The sequence below is a fragment of the Piliocolobus tephrosceles genome, chromosome 19, assembly GCF_002776525.5.
Source record: "Piliocolobus tephrosceles isolate RC106 chromosome 19, ASM277652v3, whole genome shotgun sequence".
Taxonomy (NCBI): Eukaryota; Metazoa; Chordata; class Mammalia; order Primates; family Cercopithecidae; genus Piliocolobus; species Piliocolobus tephrosceles.
This window is the reverse complement of record NC_045452.1, coordinates 22,669,760-22,684,800: the sequence shown is the minus strand read 5'-3', so window position 1 is coordinate 22,684,800 and position 15,041 is coordinate 22,669,760. Positions and strand designations below refer to the sequence as shown.

The 15,041-nt window shown below is 42.3% G+C and overlaps 1 protein-coding gene across 4 annotated transcripts in view; it reads right to left on the bottom strand.

Annotated features, from left to right (window-relative positions):
- Positions 1–15,041, bottom strand: part of XPNPEP3 (X-prolyl aminopeptidase 3) — a 64,532-nt gene that overhangs the window by 30,511 nt on the left and 18,980 nt on the right. For all 4 annotated transcript variants that reach the window (XM_023221904.2, XM_023221901.3, XM_023221903.3 and 1 more), the window contains 2 exons: positions 7,928–8,335; positions 2,325–2,527 (listed from right to left, as the gene is read on the bottom strand). In XM_023221904.2, the coding sequence (XP_023077672.1) occupies positions 2,325–2,527; positions 7,928–8,279 (555 nt within the window). In that variant the 5' untranslated portion in view covers positions 8,280–8,335. The remainder of the gene's footprint in view (positions 1–2,324; positions 2,528–7,927; positions 8,336–15,041) is intronic.

Sequence of the window (15,041 nt, the reverse complement as noted above, 5' to 3'; positions counted from 1 at the left end):
CTAGTGGGAATGTGAAATGGTGCAGCCACTATGGATAACAGTATGGTGGCCCTCAAGATATTAAATATAAAATTACCATTTGATCTAGCAACTCCAGTTGTGTGCATATACCAAATAGAATTAAAAGAGACTTGAACACAAGATATTTGTACACTTACGTTCACAGCAACATTATTCACAATAGTAAAAAAAAAAAAACATAGAAAGAAACCAAATGTTTATCAATGGATGAATGAACAAATAAAATATGGCATATGCATACAATGGAATATTATTCAGTCTTTAAAAAGAATGAAGCTGGGCATGGCAGCTCACACCTATAATTCCAGCACTTTGGGAGGTAAAGGTGGGCGGATTGCTTGAGCTCAGGAGTTTGAGACTAGCCTGGACAACACTGATAAACCCTATCTCTATAAGAAATTTTAAAAAATTAGCAGGCATGGTGGCATGCGCCCATGGTCCCAGCTACTTGGGAGGCTACGGTGGGAAGATCACTTGAACCCAGGAGGTCAAGACTGCAGTGAGCTGTGATCATGCTACTGTACTCTAGTCTGGGCAACAGAGCGAGACTCTATCTAAAAAAAAAAAAAAAATGAAATTCTAACGGAAGAACCTTAAAAACATTATGCTAGTCACAAAATAAGCCAGTCACAAAAAGCCAAATGTTGTATGATTCCATTTCTATGCAGTAGCTAGAATAGGTAGATTCATAGAGAAAGGAGAGGTTACTGGGGGCTGGAGGAGGAAGAATGGGAAGTTATGATTTATGTACAGTTTCTATTTGGAATGATGGAAAAAGGTGGCAAAAGTGGGCACAACAATGTGAATATCCTTCATGTCACTGAATTGCAACTTAAAAATGGTCACAATGGCCGGGCGCGGTGACTCAAGCCTGTAATCCCAGCACTTTGGGAGGCCGAGACAGGCAGATCACAAGGTCAGGAGATCGAGACCATCCTGGCTAACATGGTGAAACCCCGTCTCTACTAAAAAATACAAAAAAAAACTAGCCGGGCGAGGTGGCGGGCGCCTGTAGTCCCAGCTACTTGGGAGGCTGAGGCATGAGAATGGCATAAACCCGGGAGGCGGAGCTTGCAGTGAGCTGAGATCCGGCCACTGCACTCCAGCCTGGGCAACAGAGCAAGACTCTGTCTCAAAAACAAAAAAAATGGTCAATATGATATATTTTATGTTATGCATATTTCACCACAGTAAAAAAATTTTTTAAATTAAGTCAATGGCCAACACCTTGGAGAGAATAAATGAAATAAGGAGTTTTGGGGTAGTTTGTATCAGTTTGCCAATGAGATTTATGGTTACACTTGGTCTCTGTGAAACCTCTGGGGGGCTTTACTGTTATATAGCAGGAATGTGATTATGTGACCAAAAAAACAAAAATCCCTAGCTGAGATTCCATTTTGGGGTCTCTGATTCTGAGGTATTCTGCTGCATGTGCCATGGACTGAATTGTGTTTCCCCCAGAATTAATGTGTTTAAGCTCTACTCTCTATGTCTTTAGGAGGTAATTAAGGTTAAATTAGGTAATTAAGGGTGGGGCTCTAATTTGACAGGACTATGGCCATACAAGAAGGCCCTCTTTCATTGTCATGTAAGGACGCAGCAAGAAAGCGGCCTTCTGTAAGCCAGGAGAGCCCTCACCAGAAATGGACATGATGGCACCTTGATCTCGGACTTCCAGACTGCAAAATTATGAGACAATCAATTTCTCTTGTTTAAGCCATGCAGACTGTGATATTTTGTAATGGCAGCCTGAGAAGAGTATGACAACACTGGTGATTCCTAATCTGTAAGAGAAAGATACATCCTGCCTGGTCCTTACCTAGGGAGGACCACTGAAGCCTGCACCTGGTTTCTCTCGACTCTTTGCTCTGAGATAGCCATTGGCTGTGATAGATATCCTTACTTTCATACTATGATTATTTTTCACCCTTTTCCTATAATAAACTGCAGATCTGTAAGCACTGTCACTTTGGGTCCTGAGTCTTTCTTAGAAGCAAACTGTTTAACTGACGCTATTAGTGTAACTATAAGGAAAGGAAACAGTATAAATTTCTGTTGTTCTAAGGAGAAATAATTAAGATTGATGGGTAAAAGAACCACCTTCACAGAAAGCAGATTTACTTTGTCTTGCAAGGTATTAAGTAAGTCTCTAGGTATGTTCACTATACACTGGAGCAGAAGCCAGATGCCCATGTGCGGTGAAGAGACTGCTGCACTGGGTATATGGCCTCAAGGTGCTTACTGAACCTTAAGAGCTTATGATTTTTCCAATCTGGAAAAAACTTTTTCAATAGGAATCATACCTGTGATGTCAGCTTCCCAGAAATCTGCATTCGTTCAATTTCTGCAGGAGATTTGATCAGCCGGAGGCGCTGTATCAGCTGCTGAACACCCCGAACCTTGTTCTTGCTCCTGGCTTTGGCCTCAGTCAAGGGCTGCATATAGTCAGAGTGAAGCTGTGCATGCGAGGGCCTCATCCAGTCATACCAAACCATGTTCGTCTCAGCTTAGAATGAGAAGCCAAAAAATAAATTTAAAACAAAACTACCAGCAACAAGAAATATCAACTGTCATAACAACTTCAACAAGAGTCAAAACTGTAAAACCTGTAATGTGGAACTGTGAAGTGTTGAGAGTAAGACTCTCTCAGGACTGAAGCAATAAAGGTTTGATTATAAATCACTAAAAAGGTAATTCCCTGGAAATGGCAAGACATTCTAAGACGGAACATCCAGCTTTTCTGCCCCTGAACTTCAGTGTTCTTTATAAAGGACGATATACATAGGACTAAAGCTTTATTCAGGCTTTGATTTTCTCTTTCTTTCTCTCTCTCTCTTTATTTTTGAGACAGAGTCTCGTTCTGTCACCCAGGCTGGAATGCAGTGGCACAATCTCGGCTCACTGCAACCTCCACCTCCCAGGTTCAAGCGATTCTTCTGCCTCAGCCTCCCAAGTAGCTGGCACTACATGGGCCCACCACCACGCCCGGCTAATTTTTGTATTTTCAGTAGAGATGAGGTTTAACCATATTGGCCAGGCTGGTCTCAAACTCCTGACTTTGTGATCCACCCACATTAGCCTCTCAAAGTGCTGGGATTACAGGCATGAGTCACCGTGCCTGGCCTTCATTATTAAATTAATTAAACAATTAAAACAACTGTTCTTCATCACCACTTACTGAGCTAGAGGCACCTGTTGAATAACTGCACACAGAAGGAGAGAAAAACATAAACATACTCAGATTATGACTTTATGGGTAAAGTGTCCCATCCTTTCACATAATGATCTCAGAACTAGAGGAAAGGGTTCTCCTTCCATTCTGGAGCAATTATTCATTGCTATGGAAACACTACAGTTGATATTTCCTCACTTCTCCTTTTGCATCTGCTATACATTCTCTTTGTAAACAATCACAGTTCAGCTTTCAACTTTAGAGACCTAAGGAAATGGTCTATATTTGCCTAAGATATACGATATAAATGCTCATTATAAAAACGATTTGCACTTAATACCAGATCTACATTTGTTCTTTTTTTCTAACAGTAAGCTATGAACAGTATTCCTAACAATCCAAGTGAGAAGGTCTGTATATTTTATATGACTAACAAGTACTTTGGGGAAAGTAGAAGGGAAAAAATCCAGAAAACTTTGACTGGATATGCACTAGTGATTCTATGTCCTACATATTTTCATTTTTAAAATAAAAATGGTTCTAAATATATATTACATGGGAAACACTTTCCTACTTATGATAGATAGAAATTTAATTGTTGCGTAATTTTTTTTTTTGAGACCGAGTCTCGCTCTGTCGCCCAGGCTGGAGTACAGTGGCGCGATCTCAGCTCACTGCAACCTCCACCTTCCTGGTTCAAGCATTTCCCTCGCTTCAACCTCCTGAGTAGCTGGGATTACAGGCGCACGCCACCATGCCCAGCTAATTTTTTCATATTTTTAGTAGAGATGGGGTTTCACCATGTTGGCCAGACTGGTCTCAAACTCCTGATCTCAGGCAACCCGCCTGCCTTGGCCCCCCAGAGTGCTGGGATTACAGGCGTGAGCCACCGCATCCAGCCAATTGTTGTAATTTTTAAAAAGTAAAACAATCTCTACTACCTGTTCAAAGTGTATGAAATCATAGCTCACCTTTTTAAAGGTTTTAAAACCTTTAAATAAATGATTTCAGCCAGGTGCGGTGGCTCACGCCTATAATATCCTGGGAGGCTGAGGGGAGTGGATCACCTGAGGTCAGGAGTTCGAGACCAGCCTGACTAACATGGTGAAACCTTGTCTCTACTAAAAAAACACAAAAATTAGCCAGGCGTGGTGGTGTGTGCCTGTAATCCCAGCTACACGGGAGGCTGAAGCAGAATTGCTTGAATCTGGGAGGCAGGAGTTGCAGTGAGCCGAGATTGCGCCATTGCACTCCAGCCTGGGCAAGAGTAAAACTCTGTCTCAAGAAAAAAAAAAAGGAATGGTGACCGAGAAGTACTTTTGAGAAATTTATTTTACATGAGATTGTAACTATAGTGAGTTAATAAAATTTAGACAGAATAGACAACTAGCAACTAATGTAAGAAATAAAAAAGCTACAAAGAAAATGATTCTATGCCCCATATTTATTGTGGATTTTGAAGACATAAGAAAGTTCAGGCCGGGCGCGGTGGCTCAAGCCTGTAATCCCAGCACTTTGGGAGGCCGAGACGGGCGGATCACGAGGTCAGGAGATCGAGACCATCCTGGCTAACACGGTGAAACCCCATCTCTACTAAAAATGCAAAAAACTAGCCGGGGAGGTGGCGGGCGTCTGTAGTCCCAGCTACTCCGGAGGCTGAGGCAGGAGAATGGCGTGAACCCGGGAGGCGGAGCTTGCAGTGAGCTGAGATCCGGCCACTGCACTCCAGCCCGGGCGACAGAGCGGGACTCCCTCTCAAAAAAAAAAAAAAAAAAGAAAGTTCAATGAATTGAATTGAACAGGCTATCTATAAAATGGAAAATATTTCTATAAATAAAAAGAATTTAATCAGATGTTAGAACTTACATATTCAAATGAGTATTTTCTCCCAAAAGAGCCTTTACAGGAAATAGTCTAATACATTCCATGATTGTGAAAAACATTTTTGGAATTCTCTTTTAAAAGCTAACTTCAGAAATGATTTATAAGCCATATGAGAAAAATCAGCCGGGCGCGGTGGCTCAAGCCTGTAATCCCAGCACTTTGGGAGGCCGAGACGGGCGGATCACGAGGTCAGGAGATCGAGACCATCCTGGCTAACATGGTGAAACCCCGTCTCTACTAAAAATACAAAAAATTAGCCGGGCGAGGTGGCCGGTGCCTGTGGTCCCAGCTACTCGGGAGGCTGAGGCAGGAGAATGGCGTGAACCTGGGAGGCGGAGGTTGCAGTGAGCTGAGATCCAGCCACTGCACTCCAGCCTGGGCGACAGAGCTTCGTCTCAAAAAAAAAAAAAAACAAAAACAAAAATGAAACAAAAACTTTACAATTATACATTATCTTGGCCTGAAATCAGTATTTTTAAACTTGATCATCTATCTTATTTTCCAAATAAGATACTTCAAAAAATAAAATGCTCCCAGAGCTAAAGTTTTATAAGAATTACTAAAGATAGTTTATAATGTGGTGTAGGTTCTGAAAAAATTCCCAGAAGAAAAATCTCAAAACATTCAGAATGATTAAAATTTCACCAGAATAACTGTAGAGAAGGTAATTTCTTTGAGGGACAAGAACTCAACTGTGGCCAGGCACGGTGCCTCATACCTGTAATCCCAGCACTTCAGGAGGCTGAGGTGGGAGGCTCATTTGAGGCCAGGAGTTCAAAACCAGCCTAGGCAACAAAGTGAAGCTCCATCTCTACAAAAAATTTAAAAAATGAGCCAAACGTGGTGGTGTACCCAGGTAGTCCCAGTATTCTGGAGGTTGAGGCAGGAAGACTGCTTGAGCTTTGGGGTTCGAGGTTGCAGTGAGCCATGAGTGTGCCACTATACCTACATCTACATCCCAACCTAGGTGACAGTGAGACCCTGCCAAAAAAAAAAAAAAAAAGAACTCAACTGTATATGAACCACACAAGATCTTGTTAAAATGTAGATTCATGGCCGGGCGCGGTGGCTCAAGCCTGTAATCCCAGCACTTTGGGAGGCCGAGACGGGCGGATCACGAGGTCAGGAGATCGAGACCATCCTGGCTAACACAGTGAAACCCCGTCTCTACTAAAAAAATACAAAACAAACTAGCCGGGCGAAGTGGCGGGCGCCTGTAGTCCCAGCTACTCGGGAGGCTGAGGCAGGAGAATGGTGTAAACCCAGGAGGCGGAGCTTGCAGTGAGCTGAGATCCGGCCACTGTACTCCAGCCTGGGCGGCAGAGTGAGACTCCGTCTCAAAAAAATAAAAAATAATAATAAAATAAAATAAAATGTAGATTCTGATTCAGTAGATAGGACATGGAGACCTGAGATTTTAATTTCTATTACGTATTATGCATTTTAAATTTTAATATGCATTACCAAGTGATTCTGATGCTGTGACGCACGGATTGTTCTTGGAGAACAGTACCTCCTTTAGAAGAGTCGGCAAGAGCACTAAGATAAGAAGTAGTAGTCAAATATCAAGACTGGTCGGTAATCTTGAAGAGTGGTCCATGCCCATCCTGTCCCTAATTTATTTTTTGGAGATGGGGCCTCACTATGTTGTGCAGTCTGGACCCAAACTCCTGGCCTCAAGTGATCCTTCTACCTCAGCCTCTCAAGTAGCTGGACTACAGATGTACACCACTGTGTCTGGCTTATCCTTTGCTTTAAAAGAAAATTATCGGCCGGGCGCAGTGGCTCAAGCCTGTAATCCCAGCACTTTGGGAGGCCGAGATGGGCAGATCACAAGGTCAGGAGATCGAGACCATCCTGGCTAACATGGTGAAACCCCATCTCCACTAAAAAAAAAATACAAAAAACTAGCTGGGCGAGGTGGCGGGCGCCTATAGTCCCAGCTACCCGGGAGACTGAGGCAGGAGAATGGCATGAACCCGAAAGGCGGAGCTTGCAGTGAGCTGAGATCTGGCCACTGCACTCCAGTTTGGGCGACAGAGCGAGACTCCATCTCAAAAAAAAAAAAAAAAAAAAAAGAAAAGAAAATTATCTCTCTGAGATTTCAAACTAGGATAAGTAACAGTCTCCATTAATGAATAATCCAGTGAACATGGAGTTTTTTTTTTTTCAATGAAGTGTTCTAAAATTCATTGTGGTGATGGTTGCACAACTTCGTGACTATACCAAAAACTCCTGAATTATATACTTTTATTTTATTTATTTATTTATTTTTTTGAGATGGAGTCTTGCTCTGTCGCCTAGGCTGGAGAGCAGTGGTGGGATCTTGGCTCACTGGTTCACTGTAGCCTCCTGCAAATGAATAAATGAAATCTTTTTTTTTTTTTTTTTTTTAAGACAGTCTTGCTTGGTTGCCCAGGCTGGAATGCTGTGGCATGATCTTGGCTCACTACAAACTCCACCTCCTGGGCTCAAGTGATTCTCCTGCCTGAGCCACCTGAGTAGCTGGGATTACAGGCGCACGCCACTATGCCTGGCTAATTTTTGTATTTTTAGTAGAGACAGGGTTTTGCCATGTTGGCCAGGTTGGTCTTGAACTCCTGGCCTCAAGGAACCTGTCTGCCTCGGCCTCCCAAAGTGCTGGGATTACAGGTGTGAGCCAATGCAGCAGGATAAATGAAATCTTTAAAGAAGCTCAATCTTCTGGAAAAGGCTTTATATTTCTTTCATGGTGCTCATGGTCTTTTCCCGGTGGTGCTACGATAACGAAATTAAGGACTTGTCTAAATAGGCAAGAAAGGTCTTAATCCTAATCTGGTTTGTAATGTGACTTCTGCTCCCATTTTTTACCTTTCATTTTTGGTAGAAAATGTTGAAATTCTTCTAGTGTATAGGCTTCGTCCACTCCGGTTAGAGCTATTGCTCCATCAGTGCCAGATCGTGGACCATCCCAAAGTTCTCGACTGGGATCTCGCCGAGGCACAAAAAGTATGGCTTTGTGGGATGGTAACTGTTTGCCAGGGAAGCTTTGAAGGACAAGAATGCTATCAGGCTCTTGGAATCCACACAGGTACAGGAAATTGTTGTCCTGGTGGAAAGTATAGGGAATATCGTTGCTCATGTAGTACGTAGGGTTGGAGAGCACTACCACCGTCTGGTCTGTCCCGCTGTGCCCTTGAGCTTCCTTCTGGATCAGAGACATTAGTTTGTGTCTGCGAAGTGCATATTCCACCTGGGATAGTCCTGGAGTTACCTCCCCTAGAAATGACAAATAAAAGGGATGCTTTACATTTCTGCAGTGCCAAAGTACTTAAGGTAGTTTGATATTAGATGGAGATACTCAAGTCCAATTGCTCAACTTATGTCGAATCTCCTCCCAGCACATGGAGAATTAAGGAGATAACAGGCATGTGCCACCATACCCAGCTAATTTTTGTATTTTTGGAAGAGACGGGGTTTCACCATGTTGGCCAGACTGGTCTCGAACTCTTGACCTCAAGTGATCCGCCTGCCTCGGCCTCCCAAAGTGCTGGGGTTACAGGTGTAAGCCACTGCACCCGGCCCCCTCTTAATTTTAAAAAGGTAATGATTTCAGTTCCTTAAATACACACACCGTATAGTTGTATATAAATGTAATACTGAATTATTTCAATAAATGTTTTTCCCTTCACTGTTTGGCTCCTTACTCCTATTCTCTCCTCCTACTCACATCAACACCTTGCCCAGGTTCGTAATCTAGTATGTATCTTTTCTGAGTTTCTCAACACTCACATAATCATACATACATGCATGTGGGGCTTTTTGGATCACTAGTGTTTTACAAAATGGGACACTACACACTCTTTTTGGTTATCTTCCTTTTCCAACAGAACAATATGTCATGGAATTCTTTCCCTTCAAGTCATTTGGTATCACTTCAATTCATTCTTCTTGATGCCTCCATGATATTTCTTGGGGTAAATAGACCATAACTTATTCAGCCATTTCTCTACTATAGGAATTCAAACTGCTTTCAGTTTTTTGCTGCTATAATAAGTATCTTTGTACTTATATCTTAGTACTTTCATGTCCTATGTACTGGTGCTTTAATTACTATGGGGATAGTCCCAGAAGAAAAACGGCTTGGTCAAAGATCTTTGAATTTCCTTAGTACTCGTGTTCAGTATATGATTACCTTAGATCTAATTTTTTTTTTTGAAGACAGAGTCCTGCTGTGTCACCCAGGCTGGAGAGGAGTGGCACGAGCCTGGCTCACTGAAACTCTACCACATGGGTTCAAGTGATTCTGATGCCTCAGCTACCCGAATAGCTGGGATTACAGGTGTGAGCCATCAGGCCTATCTTTGTATTTTTATTTATTTATTGCTATTATTTTTATTTTTTGAGAAAGAGTCTTGCTGTGTCATCCAAGCTGGAGTGCAGTGGTGCGATCTCACCTCACTGCACCCTCCGACTTCCCAGTTCAAGCGATTCTCCTGCCTTAGCCTCTCGAATAGCTAGTATTACAGGTGTGCACCACACGGCCTGGCTAATTTTTGTATTTTCAGTAAAGACGAAATTTCACCATATTGGCCAGGCTGGTTTCAAACTCCTGACCTCAAATGATCCACCCGCCTCAGCCTCCTAAAGTGTTGGGATTACAGGCATGAGCCACCGTGCCTGGCCTAATTTTTGTATTTTTAGTAGAGACGGTGTTTCACCATGTTGCCCAGGCTGGTCTTGAACTCCTGACCTCAAGCAATCTGCCTGCCTTGGCCTCCCAAAGTGCTGGGATTACAGGTGTGACCCATGTCCCATGGCCCAGGATCTAACTGTTTTACCTATATATAGTTTATCTCGCCAGCAAATTCTGTAACTTGTATTCCACTAATAAAATATTTTTATTTAACTTTTCAGACATCTACAATAGAAACACACTTTATGTTTTTGTTGATGAAGTTGGCAAGAAATAAGAGAGAGAGATAAGTGAAGGCCTTATGGGCCAATGTGAAGCAGCTGAAGCAACAAAATGGGGCCAAGAGCAGCTCATATCACATTTTTTTCTTTCAAGATTGAGCTGGCTAACAGTCTCCTAGGATTCTTAGACAGAACACTGAACTTTGTACTAGAGCTATTTATCTCCTTGATAATTATCCCTGCTAAGTCTGCCACTGTTACTCAACATTGAAAATTTCCTAATTTACTCAAGTAGTAAATACTCTTACAAAAGCAGAGGCTGGTTATAATCGGTGATTTATCTGACCTTTCCTTTTTTTCCATCTTTTTATTTTCTTCCTTTCCTGAACTTTGCTATAGTCCATAAAATAAAATAAATTAAAAAATCAGCTGGGTGAGGTGGCTCACGCCTATAATCCTAGCACCTTGAGAGGCCGAGGCAGGCAGATCACCTGAGGTCAGGAGTTCGAGGCCAGTCTGGCCAACACGATGAAACTCTGTCGCTACTAAAAATACAAAAAATTAGCCAGGTATGGTGGCACACACCTATAGTCCCAGCTACTTGGGAAGCTGAGGCAGGAGAATCGCTTGAACCCAGGAGGCAGAGGTTGCAGTGAGCTGAGATCACCCCACTACACTCCGGCCTGGGCGACAGAGTGAGACTCAGTCTCTAAAAAACAAGGAAGAAATGGCCGGGCGCGGTGGCTCAAGCCTGTAATCCCAGCACTTTGGGAGGCCGAGACGGGCGGATCACGAGGTCAGGAGATCGAGACCATCCTGGCTAACATGGTGAAACCTCGTCTCTACTAAAAATACAAAAAAAACTAGCCGGGCGAGGTGGCAGGCGCCTGTAGTCCCAGCTACTCGGGAGGCTGAGGCAGGAGAATGGCGTAAAAATCCGGGAGGCGGAGCTTGCAGTGAGCTGAGATCAGGCCACCGCACTCCAGCCCGGGCGACGAGACTCTGCCTCAAAAAAAAAAAAAAAAAAAAACAAGGAAGAAATTTAAAAATCAATTCTTTTTTAAAAAAATTCCAGAAGAAAATCCATAATTTTAATAACTTTATATGTTATCTCTCATTTTCATTAATAACAGTATAAATTAACGCATATCAGGAAGTTATTTCTGAAACAAGAAAATTATTTGGAAATCAAAGCAGGATCAAAAAAACCGTCTTTTATACCCTTCAAAGCATTCCTATGTTTGCTGAATCCAATTTTATACAATTGACTACTTGAGAAATATTTAAAACACTGGCTATATTTTCCCAAACCTATTAATTATCAACACTACTGAGTGATCATTAAGTAAATGCTTCTAAACTTCTAAAATCTCAACACAACAAAGCACTCTCCATCACAACAATTTTTTCTTTTTCTTTTTTTTTTGAGATAAAGCTTCACCCTCATTGCCCAGGCGGGAGTACAATGGCACAATCTCGGCTCACTGCAACCTCTGCCACCCGGGTTCAATCGATTCTCCTGCCCCAGCCTCCCAAGTAGCTGGGATTACAGGAATGCGCCACCACACTGGGCTAATTTTGTATTTCTAGTAGAGATGGGGTTTCACCATGTTGGTCAGGTTGGTCTTGAACTCCTGACCTCAGGTGACCCACCGGCCTCGGCCTCCCAAAGTGCTTGGATTACAGGTGTGGGCCACTGTACCCAGAAACAAAAAATTTACTCAAGGAAAAAGAAACCTTTCCATTTGAAGGAGGAAAAAAAAAATGTGTTAAAGCAATGACCTTTAAACCCTGGGAGTAAACTTGGAAGGTGTTATGGCCTTTGATCACAGAACTCAACTTTATCGTCAATCTGGCCTGAATTTCTTCTGATAAAATTATACCTGAATATCAGATCCTCTGGCAACTTTGTAGAATTGTAAAGAATTAAAAAACAAAGTCAGCATTTTATGACGTGGAACCACTTAAGATGGAAAGGCTCTTCTAACAAGTTTATTGAGCCAATCAAAAGCCTAGATATTGGAAGCTGGACTCTGCAAAGTCTCACTATCAGTTCTGAGATTCTGCAGCCAAGAAGCAAAGCTCTTCCAGGACCCTTAGGATCATGCCTCTTGAAGAGAAAAGCAGTAATGTATTTTACCAGCTACACAAAACACCCAGAACGGAAGATATAACAAAGACTGAAAATGGATGCAATGATACAGGTCTTTGCTACAATCTAGGTATGTATTTTATTTCCTGAAACTAACTAGATTAGAATTTTAACATGGTCTGATTTTGAAAAGAAGTCTGCTTAATATTAGGTAGTTTTCACAGCATATAAGGAAGTAATTAATAAACTATCACTTTGCAGTTGGAGAATGGGGAGAAAGAAAAAGCTAGTGATTCCTTTATAATGTAAAACAGGCGTCTCAGAAAAAATGCAATGACCAAATAAAAAATACTCTAGGCCAGGCGCGGTGGCTCAAGCCTGTAATCCCAGCACTTTGGGAGGCCGAGATGGACGGATCACGAGGTCAGGAGATCGAGACCATCCTGGCTAACACGGTGAAACCCTGTCTCTACTAAAAAATACAAAAAACTAGCTGGGCGAGGTGGCGGGCGCCTGTAGTCCCAGCTACTGGGGAGGCTGAGGCAGGAGAATGGCGTAAACCCGGGAGGCGGAGCTTGCAGTGAGCTGAGATCCGGCCACTGCACTCCAGCCTGGGCGACAGAGCGAGACTCCGTCTTAAAAAAAAAAAAAAAAAAAAATACTCTAAATAGATTTGCATATATTGAGCAAAACTAAACAAACAGAAAGTCTACATACATACATATTATGATTCTGTATGATTCCACTTACATGAAGTCAAGAAAAAGCAAAACAGTCTATGATGACAGAAACCAAAAGAGTGGCTGCCTATGAAGGTGGAGACTGACTGGAGGAGCATGAGGGAACTTTCCAGGACGATGGAAATGTTCTATATCTTGACTGAGCTGTAGGTTACCTTTGTTAAAGCTCACTGAACTGCATATATAAGATCTGTGAAATTTGCTGTATATAAATTTAACCTTATTTTAAAAAAGTATACTACTCTCCAAACAAAGTAACTTTTATACTAAGACTTCTCTCAGTTGGATGTTCTTATAAAAAATGTAATGAGAAACTACTTTAAAAAATATTCCCAGATAGTATTTTTTGGCATAGGTATTATGCACTGTTTTGTGGTTGAAAGTGTGGATTCTGAGTTAGGCTTTTGTGAATTGGAATCCTGGCTTAGCAATTCACTGAGTGACTTGGAAAGAGCTACCAAACTTCTCTGTGCCTCAGTCTCCTCATGTAAAATGGAAATAACAATAGCACTGACTTCACAAAGTTGTCAGGTGGATTATGTAAGTTAATAAAACACTTAAAACATAACACTTAGCACTACATAAGTATTAGCTATAATTATTATCAAAATAAAAAATTTACACTTGAACTGGTTGTCATCCTGGTAATCCAAAGCCAGGCAGGACCTTAGAAGAGTAAAATTTACATGGACAACCACTATTATGACAACAAATGAGATCAAAATAATTATTTACATAGAAGACCTGGAAGTCTTTGGCTTTTTTACATGTTAGGAATGCGTCTCCATTGACCATTCAGAAACTTTTTATTATTATTCATTTCTCTTTTTTTTTTTGAGACTGGAGTCTCGCTCTGTAGCCCAGGCTGGAGTGCAGTGGCCGGATCTCAGCTCACTGCAAGCTCCGCCTCCCGGGTTTACGCCATTCTCCTGCCTCAGCCTCCCGAGTAGCTGGGACTACAGGCGCCCGCCACCTCGCCCGGCTAGGTTTTTGTATTTTTTAGTAGAGACGGGGTTTCGCTGTGTTAGCCAGGATGGTCTCGATCTCCTGACCTCGTGATCCGCCCGTCTTGGCCTCCCGAAGTGCTGAGATTACACGCTTGAGCCACCGCACCCGGCCTATTATTCATTTCTTTAGGTAGCTCCTGATTCTTGTCTAGGGCTGATTCTTGCTAATCTTTACCTCAGAGAGTTTCTCAGTGTTAATGAGGACTACACACACAAAAGAGAAATATAAATGTCATTTATTTATTTATTTTTTGAGACAGAGTCTTGCTCTGTTGCCTAGGCAGGAGCAAAGTGGCGCGATCTCAGCTCACTGCAACCTCTGCCTCCTGGGTTCAAGCGATTCTCGTGCCTCAGTCTCCCGAGTAGCTGGGATTACAGGCATGTGCCACCATGCCCAGCTAATTTTTTTTTTTTTTTTTTTTCTTCGTAGAGATGGAGTTTCGCTATGTTGGCCAGGCTGTTGTCAAACTCCATGCCTCAAGCAATCGGCCCACCTTGGCCTCCCAAAGTGCTGAGATTATAGGTGTGAGCCACCGTGCCCAGCCAAAGTCATTTATTTTTAATTTTCTAGTATTTACACTACATGAAAACTTCATTATATTTCAAGATTTTCTATTGGGCTTAAAAACAAACAAACAGAGAAATCCTCTATAATTCTTCACTAGATGACAGTTCGTAGATTATTGGTATAATGGCATCCTGAAATGGTCTGTCATTATGTACTATATGTGTAAGTACAAAACAGGTTTATTCATCTATAAATTTATTTACATAGCGACTACATTATTTACTCTGCATTAAAACTGAATCAGGAGATGAAGACAAGAGGAAAACAAATAATCACTATGAATACAGTGATTTAAAATTATTATATAAGTAAGCCTGGGCAACACAGTGAGATCCCATCTCTACAAAAATTTTAAAAATTAGCCATGTGAGGCCGGGCGCAGTGGCTCAAGCCTGTAATCCCAGCACTTTGGGAGGCCGAGACGGGCGGATCACGAGGTCAGGAGATCGAGACCATCCTGGCTAATACGGTGAAACCCCATCTCTACTAAAAAATACAAAAAACTAGCCGGGCGATGAGGCGGGCGCCTGTAGTCCCAGCTACTCGGGAGGCTGAGACAGGAGAATGGCGTGAACCCGGGAGGCGGAGCTTGCAGTGAGCTGAGAGCCAGCCACTGCACTCCAGCCTGGGCGGCAGAGCAAAACTCCGTCTCAAAAAAAAA